General features: G+C 37.0%; 1 protein-coding gene and 1 pseudogene across 1 annotated transcript; both read right to left on the bottom strand.

The window, feature by feature from the left end:
- Positions 1 to 664: 664 nt before the first annotated feature.
- Positions 665 to 5,232, bottom strand: LOC113724118 (uncharacterized; annotated as a pseudogene).
- A 5,727-nt stretch (positions 5,233 to 10,959) lies between these two features.
- On the bottom strand, positions 10,960 to 14,899 carry LOC140035567 (uncharacterized). The gene is made up of 3 exons (XM_072076840.1): positions 13,182 to 14,899; positions 11,171 to 12,552; positions 10,960 to 11,063 (listed from the first exon to the last, which is right to left on the bottom strand). Exons 1-3 carry the CDS (start codon positions 14,897 to 14,899, stop codon positions 10,960 to 10,962), a joined length of 3,204 nt encoding a protein of 1,067 aa, XP_071932941.1.
- Positions 14,900 to 16,079: the final 1,180 nt, after the last annotated feature.

The raw sequence follows: 16,079 nt of genomic DNA, 5'->3' as shown, positions 1-16,079 counted from the left end.
AATTGGCAGGAAAATCAAACACAAATCAGAGACCACTTGTAGCTTGTTTATATGCAAATGTCTCCTAGAACAAAGTGAAAATTGTCACTTTTACAGAAACTTTGTTGACAAGACCCAACCATTTGAAACAAGTCTAACATAGATAGAAAGGAGTATATACTTACCCAAACATCACAATAATTGGGAATTCCATAGCAGGGACCAATAGCATCAGCATAATGAGCTGCAAGACAATAACAAACCAATGATGTCCCTACGAAATGATAATGTGCATTATAAGCTCGAAGACAATGAATAAAATGGTAGCTGTAGTTCTTATAAGAAAATGTTTGCATATAAAACATATGTTTTCTTCTTTTAATTTTGGTACTAATCTATACTTGTACCTAATTATGTTACAACTACATATTCCAAGAGCACTACATAATCATCAAAACTTACATATTCATTCGATTTATTTATTTATATTTTATTTAAGTCCAAATATAAGCAATTGGAACACCTATTCATATCACAGTAATAATGATACACAACTTTCAGGCTGAGTTCCAAGTTCAAAATAAGCTACTCATTACTCGCGTATAATCTACACCTATACCTACATAATTCCACATACAAACTCACATTCAAGAATTAAAGCAAATTACCTCATTCACTTTTGATATCACTTAGAAACCAAAAGGATCTCAGGCTTTTTAGCCTTACTGGGTGTATTAGCATTCGAGGTAGCACTGGCAGTTGCAGCTGCAACAACAGCCTCGCGTGCCCTGTTATCTAGCTAAATCAGACTGCTAGTCGCCAAAATGGCCTACGGGTTCAGGTCATGAGAGGCCCAGCATACAATCTCCTTATTGCCACTGAAGTTGCTGCTTTCACATCCTCTGTAATCAAATGCCCTAGCAAGCAGTGCCCCAAAATCCTCAATGCCGGCTGTAATAACTCCCATGGCAGCGGAATTCTCACCCCCTGTGACCTCAACTCGTCATCCCTTCCCTCACTTCGCAAATGCCGAATTTCTTCCACAACATCCTCAATCTCATTGTGACCCCTCGAGTCACCCGAAAGCCCATGGCTACTTTCAGTAAAATTATCAGGTTTTTGGGTAGTAAAATCATCGAAATCAGATTTACAAGGGCAATCCTGACTTGCCCAATCTGCCGAAAATTTGCAAAAATCAAGCTTTGACCAACTGGGCATTTGCGAGATCTGCTTATAATAACAATCAAGGGCAATGCCTACAATGGAAGCTCGTTTAGTAGACTTCACCGCCATCTGGGGTTCGAGAGGAGGCGATAGAACGCTGACTAGAGGCCGAGACGAGGGGTTATTGTTAATGGGGTTCGATTTATTCGAAGGGGGATTTCGAGAGGAGTGATAAAGAGAAGGTTGAGAGAGATTAGGGATTGAAATGAGCACGGGTATACCCGAATGAGCCTTGACTTCAGATGAGTAGAGGACAAGAAGGACAGCTTCGAAGCCGGCGAGATTAGGGGTGGGGGAGATAGTGGATGTGGTGGAGGAGGAGTGGATGCGGGATAGATAGAAGGAGGAGAGGAGAGGGATATAGCAGAGGACAACGAGGCGGAGTTCGGAGTCAGCGGAGAGGAAGGTGTCGTATAGCCATAGGCAAAGAGAGTCGTCGTCGGAGCCGGATGAAGGGGAGGAGAGGGAAGATGAGATGGAAGAATAGGCGGCGGAAGAGAGGAGGAGGGAGCGGGCAGGGCGGTCGGAGTCGGCAAGGAACGAGAGAACTGAGGAGGTTCCGGGGAGAAGAGTGGAGAGGAGATGGATTCGAGTGCGGGCTTTTGATATGGACTCCCACTAGGAGTGCATCGAGTCGGAGTTATTTGCTCTGGCAGCGATGCGGTGGGGAGCAGGACCACCGTTTTGGTGGTTGAAGGAAGTGGAGTTAGATGGGTTAATCTCGGTGGAAGAGGTGGATGAAGAAAGGGATCCACTCCTACCACTATAGCTAATTAAAACCTTCACCTTCGTCCCCAAACTCAATCTCTCAAACCCGTTTCCACCACCAACTCCGCTGAAAACCTTTATCTTGCACAATAAAAAAATGAAGTAATGTATTCACAACTAAAATAATTCTAGTGGAGATGATTTCACCCATAACTCAAACAATATCCAAAAAACTTGGGCACAAATTTTCATATCAAATTAACTGATAATCATTCTAAGTTAAGTAGTCACAAGTTTATTTACACTAATGAATTATTTATTTATTCAATTATTTTTATTCTAATGAAGTTATTACATATACAAGAAAATTAAATTAACAATGAGGCTCATAAGTATATAACAGTTAAAAATCATTAGAGAACACATAATGATTACAAAAACACAATGTTTTTTTTTTATTTTTAATTTGGTTTGAAGCATAGATTTTATTGCTATAGTATTATTCTTTATTTTTTAGTACAAAAACACAAATTTTCATCAATATAGGTGGCAAAATTTGTTAATTACATATAAGTGAAAATATACTTTTACAATTTGCAAATATTTTAGCCCTGCAATTTTTTATAATTACAGCACTAAAGTACATCATTAATTGAAAATAACGAAAGCCAAATTCTATGGTTATAACAGACTTTCATTAAAAATAATCAAATGCTATTAATAAGACATTATTGTTAAGTCAAAATCAAAGAAAATTTAGTGATGACATAATGTTATCACTAATTTATTCAAGATTATAATGACAAGAAAAGTCGTCACTAATTAAATTGCTAGTTTTTAATATTGTCAATTGCTAGTTTTTAATACTTTTGTGAAAATATTGATAATGGTTGAGAAAATTTTGTTACATTACCGCAAGTGATAAATGTACTTTTGTTCTTTTTGAAACATTTATTTTAATGTTTAATTTTGTTTAAAACTATTGTACTAGTATAGATTTGCAAGACAAAACTTAAGTTCTTAATAGTTAAAAAATTCATTACAGAGAAAACACAAAGTAATAGTTGCAAAATGTGTATAAATTACAAATATTTTAATGTGTATAAATTACAGTTTATTTTAATGTTTAATTTTGTTTGAAACTATTTTACTAGTATACATTTGCAAGACATAGATTTATGGGTAATTTCTTTTTTTTTTGCTTTCACATATTTAATTTATGTTAAATACAAAACCTACCAGTTTCCCTTCCATAAAAATATTATTGCAACACTTTTTGAATTTTACTTACAAACATTTATGTATTTAACATAAATTAAATGATTCGGAGTGAAATGCCCATAAAGAGCAGAATATTTGTTCATGTAATGGAGGAAACCCACAAAGAGTTGGTACTTTTTGGGCCATTTCTTTTTTTAAAAAAATTTAATTTATGTTGAAAAGATAACCTGCCAGTTTTCGTTTTGTAAGAAATCAGTGTAACACTTTTTGAATTTTACTTACAAACATTTATAAATTATCATAAATTATATGTTTGAGAGTAAAATGCCCATAAAAAGTTGGTACTTTGAATAGATAATGCTCATTTGCCCATAAATTACACTCCCTGAAGGCTATTTTGTTAATTACTTTGTAGTACTTTGTTATTCCTTTACTAATACTACTTGGCATGTAGTACAAAGGATAAATCTGGCATAAATTTCTTATTCCATTGATAAAAAGACCTGTCTGCCTTATAACTATTGTAATGAAAGATATATCTTTAGAGTTTATAACAAATTATTACTTAAGTTTGAGAAAATTATAAAATATTTATGCATAGTTTATCAAGATACCATTCGCAATTTCCTAATAAAAAAATAGGGGCTAAATTGTAAAAGTTAGGGTGCCATAATAGAAATAATAAAATCGGTGTATTACATATGGGGGTTAAATTGTAAAAGTTAGAGTGCCATAGTAGAATTAATGAAATTGGTGAATTACATATGGGGCTAAATTACAAAAGTTAGGGAGTAATAATAGAATTAAAGAAATCGGTGTACTACATATGGGGCTAAATTGTAAAAGTTAAGGTATCATAATGGAATTAATGGAATTTTTTACAACATTTGGGGCTAAATCGCAAAAGTTAGGGTGGCACAGTAGAATTAATGAAAGTGACTTAGAAATAAGTATTTTAAACAGTGACGATCAATTCTTGTCACTAAATCCGAATCAGTAGAGTGACAGTGACGATATTAGAAGTTGTCACTATATAGAGCATTTTAGTGACAACTTTTTCAAGGTCGTCACTGAAGACTTAGTTGCTTTGAGCAATTATGACAACTTTCCTTGTCGTCACTAAACAACCACGTTTTGTGACGACTTTTGTCGTCACTAAAAAATGTTGTCACTAATGACCATATTTCTTGCAGTGTAGTTTGTGACGAAAATAACGGGTCGTCACTAAACATTTAGTTGCTTTGATGCAATTGTGACAACTTTAGGTGTCGCGACTAAAGAAGCTCCTTTTGTGACGACCTATTGTCATCACTACAAAATGTTGTCACTAATAACTTTTTTTTTTTAGTGATTAGTGACGACAACAAAAAGTCGTCCGTAAATAGGCCAAGCAATAGTGATGATGTTCTTAATGTCGTCACTATTGTGTGTTTTAAGCACTCCCGCGCTCTTACTAAATCTTGGCGGGAATTTACTAGTGACGACTTTTCTAAGTCGTCACAAATGAGTTGGCTCCCATTAGAAGTTTGTAACGAGTTACAAAGTCGTCAATAAAGGATCCACTTTTGTGACAACTTTTTTTCGTCACAGAGAAAAGTTGTCACTGATGACCAATTTTCTTGTAGTGAGCAGGAATCTATAACATCTATAAAATTTTCAGGTGTAAAGAAAACCAGTGAGGCAATTAATCTGTTAATTAAAGCAAACCTGCAAACAGCAAATTAAGCAATTCTGACGAATCTAATGCAACAAATAAAAAATTGCCTAGGAAAAGATGGACAACAACTCTGATATTCCCGGTGCATACGCTCCAAATGAGCCAAAAAATTGCATGCCAAACACAGAGAATATTAATTCTACAAGAATCACTAACAGTCATCTATACAAGCAGGCATAAAATTTATGTCTGATAAATCCACAAAAATTCTAACCACTGATTAGAGACAAAAATAGGAATAGTACGTACGCAGGGTAGAAAACCCCGTTCGTCCTACACCAATTGAGACTCAAATTCTCAATCCATTTCTCGCATATGAATCAAAATTTTGTTTTCCTTACTTGATGCTCCTTGGGAGATTGCTCAATGAATATAAAAGCCATAATGGCAAAGTCCCAAGAGGTAAAAGTATGGTGTCAAGTTGCAGCCCAGTCAATACCAGGAGGAAAGAGCAATGCCATGGCTACCACCTGGTTGTATACAAGTGAAGGAAAATCGTTAAATTTGTTACCCCAACAGCTGCCATCCAGGTTGCCCTGCCAAGGTATGGGTCCGCAGCTCCATCCGGAATTCAGTCCAATTGTGGAACATACAACAACTGAAGTCAAAGTACACAAACAAATCACAGGACACCGAGAAAAAATTTACACTTAGATTATCAAAATCACCGGACACCCACAATTAGCGACTAAAATACACAGTCATTTGTTCACAAACAAACACACAAATTAAACATTTGAACTAAAGTAAAAGTAAAAGAACCAATAACTGAAAAAGCATGACTAACAAGGAAGTGGAAAACTGGAATGTTGATCATGAACATGCAATCTGATAAGAGTTTATTTTACGTATTTTTAAGTGCATTTTATTAGTTAATTTTCAGTTGATTATTTAGTTTTATAATTAAAATAAAGAGGTTTTTGGTAAAATTATATATTTTTGGTAAAAGTGGATAATATTGCATTTCTATTGATTTTAATGGTAAAAACTTCATTTTCTTGCAGGTTAATGATCCAATCACCAAAAGATGTCAAATGAGGTGAAAAGTAGATAATTGGTGATGAATTCAAGTGGTAGAAAAGAGAAATGAAGTGAAAAATGTTCAAGTGAGAAAATGCAAGTCAAGACAGTTTTGACATTCTTCGGTATTTTGGCTATATCTGGAGCTATACTTATCTGATTGAGGTGATCTTTATATCATTTTAAAGCTAAGAAAGAGACCTACAATTGGTATGAAGACATCGAAATATAATTCTGCTGTTTTCATAGACAAAAAGTCGAAATACAGAAGCTGCATTCTGTGGTCGGAAATTGAAACAGGGGTTTGACCAGAGGATGGTATTTTGACCATATCTCAGCCTACAAAAGTCCAAATGGGATGATTCTTGATGCTATGGAAAGATAATTCAAAGAGGTACGACTTTCAAGACTAGCACAAGAGTAGATTCTGCCGTTTTCATGGAGAAATAATTCATGCAATCTGTCAAAAAGAAATTCCAGCAGCAAATCCTGACTTTGATACATGTGCAACTTTTCTTGAAAACTTTTTGTGTATTTTAGTTGAATTTGCAGCTGCGATTTTGAAGATTCTTGACAATAATTAAGCAATGAGGTCATGGATGATAATTTAAGTTTTGTCTTAAACTCATCCAAACACCTATAAATACCCCTTACAATTCAAGAACAATGGGGATTTTTTTGGCCAACCTTTGTTAGTAGATAGAGAGCTTAGAATAGATTAGTTTTCAGATTCAATAAAGCTCTTTGAGCTAGTTTCGTTTTTAGCTCTGTTAGATATTAGTTTTCATATTTCTAAACACCTTGTTCTAGTTTTTATCTTTATAAATTCACTTCTTGCTGGTTTGATTATCAAAGCTTGAGTGCTTAAAGAGTTGGAGAGTTTGTTTATTCTGTAATTGAATTAAGCTTTTATCTACCACCACCTAGGGTCGGTTCTACCACCCTAATCGGATTGGTTTTAATTGCTTTTCTATGGTCGGTTTTGCATATGAGCTTTCTCTACCATTTTTCCTTCATTTCTAACTCTTCTTCTACTTTATTAGAAGTTGGAGTTATTTTGATAATCATGTCTAGCTAGCTAGATCTATCTCTTGTTCTAGGGGTAGATGAAACTGGTTGGTGCAAGATTTGGATTTGTATGCTGCTAGTTTTCACTAACCTTGTTCTTGGTAATTCATTAATCTTGATTTTCACATTTGTTAAAGCTTGATCATCTTTTGCAAATTATATCAGTTATTGTGATCGCACGACAGTGGTAAACAATAATGGAAAGAAGATTAATTGAATTCTAGCATGAAACACACGACAGTAGTGAATCACTAGAAGGGTTTTTCATAATATTTCACAAAGGCCTAAGATCATCACTGGTTGATTTTCACCACGACAGTAGGTGGAACCTAGTGATCGTGACAAAGCTTTTCTGCACGACAGTGAGATAAGTATACATTTGGAAATGTTCCCTACCAAGACAAGAGTGAATTGTGACTACAAAGTACATGGCAAATCTGATCTTTACTAGCTAGTGGATTTAATTCCCCTAGAACATCTTTTCTTTTGACATATTTGTTAGTTGGGATTCATGCACTTAATCTGTTTTTAATTCTTTGATCAACACATAATTTGAAAAGTTTAGATAATAAGATAAGGTTTAAAACTCTGGTATTTGTTAAGTTGCTCCCTGTGGGATTCGACCCTTGTACCTTTGCTATACTATATTTCGATCTGTATACTTGCAGCAAAATGAGGTATTAGGTTATAACTTGTGAGTTGATTTAATTGGTAAATTTTAACCTCGTCACAATCACAAAGGACAGCAATGTGCTTATCAAAATATGAGGACGAAGCACAACAAAACTAGTCACAAAAATCTGCGTATATAGTGAAGGAATAAAAGGAACCGATCTCGATTTCAAGCAAATTGTTCAGTGCCCTTATGAACCCTAAGAAAAGCCCTAAAAAAAGTTTTCAATGAAGGTAATACCCAGAAGGAAAGAACCAATTGGGCCAAAAGTATACAAATTATCCAATTTGTCTACTACTGAAGTTTTCAATGAAAGTAATACCCAGAAGGAAATTACCAATTGGGCCAAAAGTATACAAACTATCCAATTTGTCTGATAGGAAAAAAATTAGACTTAAAAAAAAAAGAGGAGTTATTAGTCTTACCAGGAAAGACGGCAGAGAAAAAGATAGAAAGACCGCAGAACTCGTTGTCGATGCTATCTCCTTGCAATGGAAGAACTCAGACTGTGAGACCCAAAAAGTAGATTTTATGGGCTGATGAACGGTTCTTTTTCACCTTTGATTTCCCATTTCCCTGCTCTTGAAAATAGTTAACCCGTTGTCATTACCATTTTCAAATTTTTTTAATAAGAAACATACAAAATGTTACTACTAAATCTGTTGGAAATCATTCAACACAAATTGTTTTACAAAGTTTGGAGATAATTTCCATATGGAATCAATTAAAGAGCCCGATTTAGCAGTGTGCTAAAGTGTCTGCATCTTTATTACAATACCTTGGAGCCCAATTGAGATCAATAATCTGAGTGTCTAGTATTGCCTCCTTAACATCATCTATTATAGGACCTACCTATAGCAAACCATTTCTGAATTTAATTTGGAAGTGAAATGAAATTGGTTACCCCCGATTCGAAATTGAAATCGCCAAATAGGTTTAAAGATTTACCAATCAAATAACCGAATTTAACAAATTCATTGCACCGAATTTACCAAATTTGCACCATTGCTCGCCCTACTGTCTACCTTTCCATATGAAATTTTACAACTTATTATGCACTGCCAATTACTCAACCACGAACCAAACAATCCATTTACACATTGTCCTGTGTCCGCCTATTTCCTAATCGATGTGCTCCGATCGGTTGATCATTACGGATTTCTCATTTTATTTTTACTTCTTAAAAATTATTTCATTCTAGCACAATACTAGAGGAAACATGTTTTGCAATGCACAGCCTTGGCCCTCCCAAAAATATAGTCTTTTTTTTTCTTTAAATTTGTAGTCTTTTATTGATGAGAATAATTGTTACACAGAAAGAAACACCATTTTGAAGTACAGGATTGAACTCTAAAGACAACAAATGAACCAGAAATGTTTGGTGCTTAGTTGAAAAGCAAAATAGCTCCAATTCTCCATTATCCTCAGCCCTTCATATGCTTAATTTTCCGAATTGAAGGCATCCCTAATCTGTCGAGGCGAATTGCTCCACGAGCCATAGTTGGAAACATGTGGAAGGAGTCGTATAACTTGAGTTGATGCTCTGGATGAGAGACGCCCACATTGGACAATGCATCAACGACTGTGTTAGCTTCCCTATAACAATGTGAAAAACGATCAGGATCTTCCACGAACTGCCAAATATGCCTAATCTCTCGTCGAATCTTCCAAGGGCAGTGAATACGTTTCTGAAGAATTCCAATTAATACCAAAGAATCCGATTGAATATAGAGATTCTCAAAACCCCAATGTATGCATGTTTGAATGCCAATAAGAAGAGCCCGGGCCTCTGCACTTAGACATGTAGTTTCTCCAAGATATGCCGAAAAACCAATCAAAGGAATGCCATGTGAATCCCGAAGAACCCCACCTCCTCCACCCAATCCTGGATTACCCTTAGAACAGCCATCGGTATTTAGTGTAAACCGACCGGTTTCCTTTGGTTCCCAACAAACAAGTTTGTACGTGACATAAGTGTGAGATGAATACGGCCAATCATACAAATGATAGATTGAATGTGCCTTGAAAACTTGTTTGAAATAAATTTCCACAATGGTATGGATTTCCAAGGAAATGGCAACACAAATGGCGGGGCGATCTCATATGTACATCCTCAAAAAAAGCTTTATTTCTTGCTTTCCAAATTTGCCAACATACTATACTGGGAAGAATGCGTCCAATAAATCGCTGTATCTCTGAATCATATGAGTGCAACCACCAACTCACTATACGGGAGCGTAAAGAAGAGCCTGGAAAAGTCAATCCACATGAAGCTCCAAAGTAATTCCAAACTGTTGAAGCTATATGGCCTTTGGAAAATAAATGTTCAATTGACTCCTCTGATGCGGTATCGCAGCAGAAACACTTTGATGGTAAATGTAAACCAAGATTACATAACCTATCCGGTAAAGGCAGCCTTTCCAGCAACAATCTTAACATGAAGAATGAAATTTTGAGTGGGATCTGAGGATGCCAAATGCTATCAAAAACCATAGACTTGTTTCATGCTTGCCTAATATCCCGGAATGCCGAAGCTAGAGAGAAGTTTCCAGATGTTGTGGACATCCAAATGACTTCAGCTTCACCCCAGTCTTCCGGGACTGGATGCTCTAAAATAGAGGGAACCAGATCCGTCGGCAAGGTCTGATATAATCTAATCACATCCCAGTGTCCATTGATGATAAAATCACCAAACGACAAATTAGAGACAACCGTCGTACGGAGAAATAAGGCACCCCCTCCCAACCAATTGTCGTACCAAAAATGACAAGCTCCGTTTTTTATATCCCATAGCATAGATAGCTCCACTTGTCGACTTACATTGACCATCCTTCTCCAGATTGCGGAGTCCATTGACCTGATTTCTACCTGACAAGGATGTAGTAGTCTACAATACTTAGCTTTCATGAACGAAGCCCACAACGAGTATCCCTTTCTGAAGTTCCACCAAAACTTGAATGAGAATGCTGTGTAGATGTCCTGTAACCTCCGGAAACCAACTCCTCCCTCATCAACCGGATAGCACATCTGAGACCACCGTATCCAGTGAAATTTAGACTCATCGGAGGATGACCCCCATAGGAAGGTCGAGAAGGCTTTTTCTATAGTTCTAAATACCTTACCCGGGATAACCGCTGCTGACAACAGATGTACTGGCATCGTTGCCAACACATGTTTGATTAGAACTATTTTGCCTCCAAAAGAAAGCATCCTTGATTTCCATGACCTTATTCTCCCTAGGATAGATTGGCAAGCTTCCCCAAAATATGATGATTTACATCTGCCAAAGTAGAGGGGGAATCCCAAATAACGTATCGGAAATGGTTGATAATTAAATTTGGTGATACGTTCAATCACCCTTCTTCTTGCCGGTGATATCGAGGGATGTACTAAGTAGCAACTTTTCAGCACATTTATCAATTGTCCAGAACACCTTTGATACGCATCTAGCACCTGCATGATAATCTTTAGAGAATAAGAGGATCCATTTGAAAAAATTAGAATATCATCCGCAAAAGCCAAATGAGTTATAGTAGGACATGCCAAGGGGACTTTGAAACCCACAAACCCCGATTGCATAGCAAGATTATTCAATCCTCTAGATAACACCTCAGCTCCTATAATGAATAAAGCAGGCGATAATGGATCACCCTGACGTAGGCCTCGTGTAGATTTAAAGAAACCATGCGATGCCCCATTTATAATGATAGAAAACCAGACATTGGAGATCAATCGCCAAACCAAATCAATGAATCTTTCTCCAAAGCCAAATCTCCTGAGAACACCAATGATATGATCCCATGCCACTCGGTCATATGCCTTAGACATGTCCAGCTTCATTACCACATTACCACCTCTAGTTTTTTTCCCAATACCCGATACTACCTCCTGTGCTAGCAGAAAATTTTCTGTTATATTACGGCCCTTCACAAAGCCTGTCTGTTGGGGCGAGATAATTTTGGACAATAGAGAAGCCAGTCTATCAGCTAAGATCCTGGATAGCATCTTATTGAAGAAGTTACACAGACTGATTGGCCTATAATGAGAAAACTCCTGAGGATTTGGTTTTTTTGGAATTAATACAATTGAGGTAGAGGTGATAAAACGAGGTAACTCTGCACCACAGAAAAAACTGAGAATTGCCTTGTAAACATCTTGAGCAATAATTTTCCAGGCGAATGTAAAAAATTTGCCTGTGAAGCCATCGGGGCCAGCAGCACTATCTCCATCCATTGACTTTAGAACTCGATGAATCTCTTCAATCGAAGGCATTTCTTCTAATTTTCTATTTTCCTCTTCCGATATCATGTGCGGAATCATATGTTGCATATCAGAAGATGACTCAAGATATCCAGTAAAGAGATCAGAGAAATATGATATGGCCTCAGTTGCTATGTCAGCATTGGTGTCCACCCAAACTCCGTTTGACTTTTTGATTCGGTGTATCATTCCTTTAATTCGTCTCTGTCTTACAACCGCATGGAAATATTTTGAATTACGATCTCCTTCTTTAAGCCATTTTGCCCTGGCTTTTTGACTCCAAAATTGCTCTTCTATTGACAATGCATTCCGCAACTCTGCCTGAGCCTTACTGAGCTCAACCTGAGATTCCTCCGATGCATATTGATCCATCGATTCTTCTGCTTGTTGGACCACCACTTCCGCAGAACGTACAGCATCAAATATATTCCCAAAATGTTGCTTGTTCCATGTATGAATAGCCCTCCTCGTTGCCAATAATTTAGAGCACAAAACACGTAGCGGAGATCCACTCACATCTTGATTCCAAGACTGTCGAATCACATCCAATAGTTCTGGTTTGCTCGTCCAGACATTCAAAAATCTGAAAGGTCGTGGACTATTGTCTGATCGATCAGAAAAAGTAATTTTCAATGGTGCATGATCCGAGGGATGTCTTGACAGATGGAGTACAGAATCACGTCTGAGAGATCCAAACAAGACCCATTAATTAAAAATCTATCTAATCTCTTTGAAACCCGAGCTCTACCTCTCCGATTATTAGACCACGTGAAACTAGCTCCTGAAAAGCCAACATCCAAAACCCCTGCCTCTTCCATAAAAGACATGAAATCCGCTCCTTCCGCTATAGCAAACGGACGTCCACCTCGTTTTTCGTGAGGGGCTAAAATAACATTAAAGTCACCCCCAATACACCAAGGTAGTGACACAGGCTTATCATTTAATAAAGAACACCATAAGCCACACCGCTCCTCTAATGAACATTTAGCATGGACAAAAGACATGATGATTGGAGAAGAAAACAATTGACTTTGAACATGTATGGAAATATGCTGATCCGAACTACCAATAATGGAACACACAAAAGGGCTATTATAGAATATCCAAATATCACCCGATAAGTTAACAAAGGAATAATCAAATAATAATCGTAGACGAATGGACTCAATTTTGGACACGTCTAACTTCGGTTCACAAATGACAACAAACTTCAAATGATGAGCACGAACTAAATTTATCAATCTTCTTAGATTAGGGGCTTTTGCAACCCCTCTGATATTCCAAAATAAACCATTAATCATGAGAAAAAACCTGGAAAGAGTTTTGAGATGATGTCGCTGAACGTAGCTGTCTGTCGGATGTGAAGCCAGCTCTCGCACACCCTTAACACGATCTTGTCGGCAATCCATTTGAACACCTACAGATTGGTCAATGTTTAGAGTGTGTATTGATGGCTCAGCCAACTTCTCACGTGGTATAACCAATCTCGGAGATAAATTTCCTGCGTTAGTTGGCAAAGCTACTTCATCAGCCGCATTGGATTTGGAATCTTCATCATCATCTCCACGCAAGTCAACATAAAGATTATTGGTGTCGGACCTTTCATTATAAACTAATCCCAAATTATGCTCCTCAATAAGCTGGGGCCCCGTTGAAATATTCCCATTGGAATTGTCGGACAGTTGATTAGTTGTGCTTGTGGTGTCGATCATTTGATGCTGAACCATTCCCACGTTATGTTTCCTGAGACTTTGTGGCCCCTCACAATCATTTCCATAGCAAACTGTCAATTGGTCTTCCACTACCGAATGCTCCTTATGGACATGCATGGTGCCATCAGCAACCGACTGTGGATGTGCATCAGTTGTTAAAGCTGCTGTTTTTTTTCCCTCCTTGACCATGTAAGCGTCGGCAACTGCATCGTTTTGCTCAGGTGCTCCAGACATTGCACCTATTGACGTTCCTTCAATTTGGATTACGCCCGTAAGTCGAGCCTCTTCAGTAGCTGACTTGAATTCCATTGATGCTTTCCCTTTGGCTTCAGTGTTGCATTTATCAGCAGTTCCCTCAGATTCCTTTGTTACAGCTGTTGTAATTCCTTCGTCTTCTTTCTCACCAGAACTTTGCATTTGTTCAGGAGCTATTGTACCCTCTTTTGATAATTTATCTTTAGCTTCTAAGTCATTACATTCATTTGTAATGACTAATTTATGCTGAGTATTTCCAGACAGCTTTGAACCATGCTTAAGCCTTTTGGTTTGATTGTTTTGGTGTTGATGTCCCCCATCGACGAAGTTCTTCTTGCAGTTTTCAGATGAATGACCCAATCTCCAGCAAGCTGAGCAATATCTTGGCATATCGTCTGGTACAATTTTTTGCCAAAAGCCGGTTTCTCCTTCAACCGCCACCCAGATTCTCGATAAAACAGGCTTTGCTACATCGATCTCCACGCATACCCTTGCCACACTAGGACGCGTCCCAGCAGCCGTTGCCAAATCCAAAAACAATGGTCTTCCTACTGGAGATAATATGGAAAACAACGAATGTTTATCAAAATAATGGATAGGTAAATTTGGAAGTTCAACCCAAACTGGAACCAGAGAGGATTCTCTGAGCACATGAAATTCCTGGGACCATCGAAATACACGCATTGGAAATTTGCCTAACTGCCAAATCCCTCTCGTCCAAATCCTGTTAAAATCTGCTTCAGCGGAGCACTTGATTAGAACATGCCTATAATCCATCAAGCCAATGAAAATGTGGTCTTTTAGATTTAATGAAGCAAAGAACTTGCGAATATCTTCTAAAGAAGGTCTCCCATGAGAGAATTTTCCAACTAAAGACCATCGAAAAGGCTCCGCAAGTTTTTCTGCATCTGCTCTGGAGAAAATGACTGCAGCTTCACCTTTGTAGACAGTCGCTTGCCGAATTGGGATAACAGATGTTGAAGGTTGTGAAAAAAGTTGGGAGAAAGATTTTTTTCCTGTAGGAGATCCTTGCCCCTCAGCCGACGGCTGAAGGGCAGCCATGTATAACAATTCTAGTTGGAAAAACAGGTACAAAATGGCTATAAAGATATCCTAATAACACCATAACTATCATTCATATGTAGCTGTCAAGCTATTTTAGTTGCAGTTACACACCTTCCAGCAGAATTAGGTCTCAAGTAGAGATACATTGGCATGCTAATTGTCTAATTTAAAGTTTATTTTAATTACTTAATATCATATATTAGGATCCATTAACTTCTAGCGATGGAGAGAATGTTAATGAATTCTAATATGATGACAAAAAATAGCAACCAAGAGTTTCAAGAATATATATGATGAACAAAAGAGGATATGAAGTTGTATAGTTTGCTTCACATGGTTTCTTGAGGAAGTCATATGAGCATATTTTGGAGAGGCTGGTTTTTTGTCTTTAGCGCAGTTTTTTCGCAGCAATCAAGGGAGCAACCTTAGTCAAAATGATGGACAAAGTGCAGGACTGGACGGTTATTAATTGCAGCAACTTCAGGAAAAAAACTACTTAATTGTAATTCTATGAACTATACATATATCTGACATATTGTAAAGTTTGAGAAATGTCATCATGTTTATATTATGTAAAGGTCCCTGTTGCTGTTAATAAAGCATATTTTTCTGATATTGGATAAGTGGTTAAATGGTTTCATTATAGGCTGAATTAAAGGGTCACTATGTGAAATACAACTGATAAAAATAAGAGTGCAGCGTCAAACAGTACATGATTGTAGAACACATTTGCTAAATATCAACAAGTAAACAAAGTTGCACTCTCTTGCTATGTCCAGGTAACACAAAAACTTTATTGGTTGGAGGTGAACCATGAAAAAATGTGATTGTATTGGCTAAAAGTTATGTAAAGCATGTCATGTCAGCATACACTTTCTCCTTAAGAAAATGTTCATAAAAGATTTTTTTCATTACACAGTATAAGTTTTCAAGATAATCTGACAAATACTACAGGTAAATTACAGATGTTACTTTTCATTTTTTACTTAAAAAAGTTGATATTGATTCATACCAAAAGTTGAAGCAATGAACCATTTATCATATTACAAGTGGCGAAGGAGATGCAATACCAGGAGGCAAAGTTTCTAGGCTATGAGGCTTATTGCTCTGTCTAATCATTTTTTTTTCTATCTAAGAATTGCATCTTTTGTACAATCGTTTTTCCTCATGATTTGAC

Source organism: Coffea arabica, chromosome 2c, assembly GCF_036785885.1.
Source record: "Coffea arabica cultivar ET-39 chromosome 2c, Coffea Arabica ET-39 HiFi, whole genome shotgun sequence".
In the NCBI taxonomy this organism is placed as follows: Eukaryota; Viridiplantae; Streptophyta; class Magnoliopsida; order Gentianales; family Rubiaceae; genus Coffea; species Coffea arabica.
The sequence above is the reverse complement of the archived record's forward strand: the minus strand, read 5'-3'. Positions and strand labels throughout refer to the sequence as shown.